Source organism: Akebia trifoliata, chromosome 6, assembly GCF_017979445.1.
Source record: "Akebia trifoliata isolate Shusen 1 chromosome 6, ASM1797944v1, whole genome shotgun sequence".
Lineage (NCBI taxonomy): Eukaryota > Viridiplantae > Streptophyta > Magnoliopsida > Ranunculales > Lardizabalaceae > Akebia > Akebia trifoliata.
The window spans coordinates 6,990,095-6,996,302 of NC_141380.1; the positions used below are offsets into that span (position 1 = coordinate 6,990,095).

At 35.2% G+C, this 6,208-nt stretch overlaps 1 protein-coding gene across 1 annotated transcript; it reads left to right on the forward strand.

The window, feature by feature from the left end:
• Positions 1 to 1,675: 1,675 nt before the first annotated feature.
• Positions 1,676 to 5,630, forward strand: LOC147399972 (mitochondrial import inner membrane translocase subunit Tim9). The gene is made up of 2 exons (XM_086445558.1): positions 1,676 to 1,862; positions 5,152 to 5,630. Exons 1-2 carry the CDS (start codon positions 1,768 to 1,770, stop codon positions 5,336 to 5,338), a joined length of 282 nt encoding a protein of 93 aa, XP_086301684.1. The 5' UTR covers positions 1,676 to 1,767; the 3' UTR covers positions 5,339 to 5,630.
• The last annotated feature ends 578 nt before the right edge of the window (positions 5,631 to 6,208 follow it).

The following is a 6,208-nucleotide window of genomic DNA, read 5'->3' on the forward strand; positions in this document are numbered from 1 at the left end:
ATATACTTGGTAATGATGAAGAAATGTGTCACCCCATTGTTGGGGTTGAAACACTAAGTTTTTAGCCTTGCATATATGTATTAAAGTTGTGACATTAAAGGAACTTCATTACGAAATCCCTCTAAAAAGTCTAAACTAATATTCATACTGATGAAAATAATGTAGATTATATGGGTTATCTTTTCTCATATGATTTTTTCAATGTCTCACATTGACATCAAGCCCCTCTTCAAGGGTACATTTTCACTTGTTATGCACACCACCTCTAAACATGCATTTTTAACTTTATTAAGCTTTTCAAAAGATTGGCTAAGTTTCAAAGGTAATCATATTTAGTAGAAAAGATGGGGTGTCTAACACCTTCTCCAACTTTTAACCGGACCTCCCAACTTAGATCTTAGGTAGACCATGTCTTTTCCATATATGAGAGTCACTATAATAATAAAATCAATTTCAAAATCACTTCGGATGCCTATTCACATCTATTTCCGAAAAGGAATTGGTGACGACTCAAAATAACGTAACATTGAGGTTCCATGATGAACATCTCATGTTTACACTATCCCAAAACTTAAGACACATTTAGAAACACATCCCTTCCATAGGGTCTATTAAGTATATATATATGTGTGTGTGTGTGTGTGTGTGTGTGTGTGTCCTAGAATTACTACTAAAATGTAGGGTGCATTTAGAACCATGTTCCTCCCATAAGGTCTATTAAGTAATTTTTTTGAATTTTTGTTGTAGGATATTCTTTTGGAGTCAATTAATACATAAGCATTTTAGATGTGTCATTGAGTCGGTTCCGATCCATTTCCTAAGGTCCCTAGAATCAAACTATTACACTTTTTTTTTCCAATTAAGGTCGGTTACAATTATAAAATAAATGAAATCAGAACCACTAATAACCGCATGTAGCCAGGTACTTATAGATTTCGATTTTCTAGAATCATATGGGACATGGAACATTTTGAATCATCATAAAGTTTTTTTTTTTTTTTTATTTTTTTTTATTTTTATACTTTCAAAAATTAACATACAATCTACAAAGTATTGACATAATTACACTTTGTTCTAGTAAAGATATAAATAAAGGTTTTTTTTTCAAAAGTTAAAATTCGTCTTCTTTTTAAGTAATGAACTTCAAGGAGATATGGATTAATTTTAGAGAGATTCTATTGCCACACCAACTTTTACTAATAGCACTCCAAGATATGTGTTAATTCTTTAAGTGAATCTCCATTTCATGAGTGGAATATAATCTTTGGTTATGAACTGGAGTGTTCTTAGAAAAAGTTGGTGTGGCAATATAATCTCTAATTTTAAAACGTAGGATAAGTTCAAATCATCGATGGTATTAAGAAATGACAAAATGAATCGATTTCGATACCCATTACATAGAACCAAACGGTTTTGAATTACTATCAATTCGATTCCATTTTAGACCTGACTCTAATCGAATATATAAAAGAAGGAAATTCGAACTAAAGTTTTCAAGAGAAAAATCAAGGTATTTGGGCGAAATGTTGAAAGTGAGGGTATTTAAGTTATTTTATTAATCCTATAAATTGAATATGGTCAAGGAGTATGTCATCAATTTGAAAACACAGGGGGTATCTGTAATATTCACCAAAACATGGAGGGGTCTCACAAACCTTCTTAGGGTTTTCGTAAGGCATCCGCATCACTCCTGAGTCCTGACTCCTAGCTAAGCTGAAAACCCTAGCCCTCTCTCTCTCTCTCTCTCTCTCATCTTAGTCGAAGAAGATGGACAAAAGTATGCTTGGAGATCTCGATTCTCTCCCTGAAGAAGATAAGCTCAGAATGTCTACTATGATCGATCAGCTCCAGATCCGCGACAGGTTCTTTCTCTGTTTTAATAATCGATCTCCTATTTTTGTTTTTTTATTTCAATGCACCCCACACAAAAAGAAAAGTTGAAAAAACGATTTCTTGGGTTATAGTAAATCAAACAATTAAGGCTTGCTTGGTTCGTCGTGTCTAATTATCCCAAAATTATTAGAGATCCTAGTTGACCCTAACTTTAATTTAAAATTAGCAATTGATATTACATTTAGATTCTTTTAGTAGATTTTGGATGATTATGTTTGTTTTTTTTACTTGCAAATTGCATTAGATTTCAGTTCTGGGATAATTCTTAAGTTTCACATGCACTTCAAGTGTTTTTTGTGATCTGTCAATTATTATTTTTTGCAGTCTTTGTTCAGAATTGAATGGAGGAATATAATTATTGGATAAGGCTTTGATGAGAATGATTTATTATGCTTTATTTTCCCCTATAAGTGATAATGGAATTTTATGAAAAAACACAAAGAGGAAAAGAAAGCTAAGAAGAGCTTCTGTTATACAAAAAATTGGTAGTATTCATCATCTTTAGCCAATTCTTTTAATTAGGCTAACACAAAATATCATTGTTTACACAAATCTCCTTAGTATTCTCCATGATATTTAGGCCCTATTGAATGGTGAAGCAATGGCATTCTTCGCAGTACCCTTTATAATTAAGAGTGATTTAGATACATCCCTCCATTTGGTTTTTTTTTTTTTTAATTATTTTTGGGAGGGGATGGTTCATCAGTTTGAAAATGCGAGGGTATTTCAAATATTCCCCAGAATGTGTAGGGGTATGTCTAAATCACCCTATAAATAACTAAGCATGGAGCGGTAGATCTCCAACCCATTAAGAACAGTCTGTGCTTTAGTTTCATTGGCGCCTTAGGTACCCAAGAAAGTCATGCCATGTTCTTTCTTAAAAGACCTGCCAATTCTGGAACATATTCCCAAGAAAGAAACGGTCAAAATAAAGCTTTGATGTATTTTCGTATGGCTCCTTGCAAGTTGTTGTCTAGTCAATATGTTGTCATGAAACTCCCACCAATTTTTTTTTTTTTTTTGGATAAGTATAAACTTTATTGAAATGAGGACAAGAAGTCATAAAAAAGGAAAGCAACACACAACAACGGCGATCACTCCCTAATTATATTTTCTCATCTAAACATAAAATCTTCAAAAAAGAAATCCCTAAACTCCTTGAATTGCTTACACCAAAAGACTAATAAATCAAGGATATTGAAAATGATCTCATGCAAATTAGTCTCCACCCCATCGAAAGTGCACGTGTTCCTCTCTTTCCACAAACCCCAACAAATTGCAAAGGGAGTTAGCTTTCAAAGAATCTTCAACCTTCCACCAAAGGGTGATGGTTCCCAACCGAAAGGAAGAGGGACAAGCAAAATAGGAAGACACCAAGGCACATTAAACAAGGAAAGGAAATGAGACCAAACCCAAAAAGTCATCTTACAATAAACGAGGACATGATCCACAGACTCACCATCAACTCTACACGAGCAACAATAATCAACTAGGAAAAGATCTTAACACCAAAGAAGATTAATTGTGGGAAGTTTGTTCAACGCCTCCAACGATAAGAAGAATGAAACTTTAGAAGGGGCCTTAGAAGACAAATGAAAGAAGTAGGGAAACACACCTCAAAATTACCTTCGAGAAGCAAGCAAAGAGAGTTAACCGAGAAACGACCATCAGAACTAGCTTTTCAAATCCGATAATCCTTCCTATCCAGCGAAAGACCCGTTGAGGATAATAAATCAATGATAGAAACAACATCCTCAATTTCCTAGTCATTCAATCTTCTTCTAAATCCAATGACTCACCCTTTTCATTAGGAATCAGAAAGGCAGAGATTGACAACCTTTTCCTCAGGGATAAGGAGTACAGGCCAAGAAACAGAGACTAAAGAAGTATCAATTCACCATCGATCCTCCCAGAACTGAATATGATCCCTTCTACCCACTTCGTAACGAATGTGCTCACCCACTTCTAAGAAATGCCTCTCCACACGCGACACCCAAATGGAAATTTACTCGGCTTGCACTCCCACCCAAACGGGTCTTCCCCGAATTTTGCGGCTACCAATTTCCTCCAAAATTACTCTTTTTCGACACCAAAGGTTTTTTAACTTCTCTCCATTTGATGTCGATATCAAGAACAAAAAGGTCATTGAAATCCATAAGTTGCAACATAGATGCCTTCCTAAATTGTTATTTTGCTACTGAGATGCATAACTCTTTGCACTATCAATATCTTTTTTTAGTTTTTATTGATTTCTTGTGGTTTCAAGTTCAAACCTTTTAAAGCTCACATTACCCTTATCAGGAGAAAAAAAAAAAAGAAGAAAAAAAGCTCACCTTACCCTTGAACTAAAGAGCATATCAACTAAAGAAACTCAAGTCACAGAGCTAGTATTCCAAAGATCTTAAGAACATGTCTGTAAAATGAAGTCTAGGACAGCTTATCTTGCCATTGTTCATAACTTACCTATAGGGATGGCAACGGGGCAGGTTTAGCTAAACCCGACCCCGGCCTCAATTATTATTGGTTACCCCGACCCCGACTCGGTCTAATATGTTTGACCTATCCTCGCCCCAAATAATTTTTCTCCAGCCCGTGCTCTGGTTTAATGTCTGAATGGTGTGTTTTAATCTTTAATTGGGTATGGTAACTAATTTAAGAAATTGGGTATATAATAAGTAAAAGTTGGGTCAGTGGGGGTTTGAACCTAGAACGTGGGAACTTGGTTACAAACGTCTTACCACTTCACTAAGTGGTACTCCTGGATGGCAAATCTAATATATATAATCGGGGCAGGGTGGAGTATATCAAAACCATCCTCGCCCTGAAACCGAATCGGTTTTTCATTTCTACTTCCATAACTGCGCTGAAACAGTTTAAAAGTGAAAGAACCCTATAGGCGCGGGTTGGGGCATCGGCGGGGCAAAATTGCCATCCCTACTTACCTAAAGCTAACACTTCAAAGCAAGTACGACTAACAGATCTTTAGGATTGTAGGTTGGTGGTTAGAGGAAGTGAATATGAATGAATTGTTAACCACTACCTTAGCTATTGTCTGCGTTGAAAGTCTTTTATCAAGTGGGGAAATCTATATATTCAATAATGTCTAGTTTTTGCTTTTTTTTAAAAAAAATTGGTACACAATATTTAATATTTGGACATGTCGTGCCTATTGGATTTAATGGTTTGTTTGTTATTTGGCAAGTAGTGCATCCTTAGACGTTTAATCCCCTTTCCTCCTGCTCCCAAATCAATGTGCAGTCTGAGGATGTATAATTCATTGGTGGAGAGATGTTTCAATGACTGTGTGGACACCTTCCGCCGTAAGTCTCTAGACAAGCAGGAGGAGACTTGTGTTCGCAGGTGTGCAGAGAAGTTCTTGAAGCACTCAATGCGAGTTGGCATGAGATTTGCTGAGCTCAACCAAGGCACAGCCACTCCTGATTAAAAGCCCCTGCATGACATCAATGGTGGAACTCGGTTATCACCATAAATATTTATGTCTGGTGCATTTATTTAGTTTTTAGATGAGAAAGAAAATTTTTGGTTTCTATTGTAGTCTTGTTAACTGGTTTCTATTATAGTTTTGTTAACTTCCAGATGGAAAATGTTGTTCGCAGCAGCAGCTGCAAGATTTTATGCTTTTATAACTAAAGCAAACATCGAGCTTTATGGGCTCAGGTTGGTTGTTGCAATTCACTAGATATTGAATAACTCGGGAGTAAGTTGTTGGTTTCTTCTGTGCAGGGAAGTGAATCTATGCTATATATTCATTTTAAGAGCTATCTCAAAATGGTGAGAAATCAACGGGAGATTGGGTATGAAACATAGTCACCAAGTCGGGGTTTGGGAATAAGTCGGCAAGGGAAAAAGTTGAAAAAAACACAAAAATTGAAATAGTGTTCAGACTATTTTTTTTTTCCTACTAAATGATGTTTTATCATTGATATTATCAAATCCTATTTTTAACTTAAGAATAAATGGTCTTTGATAATAGCTTGCTCAGCATATTAAAAAAATAATAATAATAAAATATTTTTAAATTGTGACTTTTACAAAAAAGTCATGATTTAATCATCAATCTTTAAAATTGCGATTTAAACACGATTTTTTGAAAAATTCGGCGATTTTGATGACTATAGTATGAAAAAACAATCAATTAGGGTATAATTGAAGGATCAAAGTAGATTAGATTAGATTGGTTTACGTGATTTTGTTAAAATGTCCAATTGGAAGATGGATGAGGTTATGGTGGGCATTTGCTCTTTACAGGATCATAGATTGTTGAGTGTGTTGTAGAGTTTGTGGGCTGTTTCTG

Excerpts from the sequence above, each read along its gene's own strand:
- LOC147399972 (XM_086445558.1), top strand. The coding sequence starts at position 1,768 with ATGGACAAAAGTATGCTTGGAGATCTCGATTCTCTCCCTGAAGAAGAT. Across the intron at positions 1,863-5,151 it reads CAGCTCCAGATCCGCGACAG|TCTGAGGATGTATAATTCAT; the intron begins GTTCTTTCTCTG and ends ATCAATGTGCAG.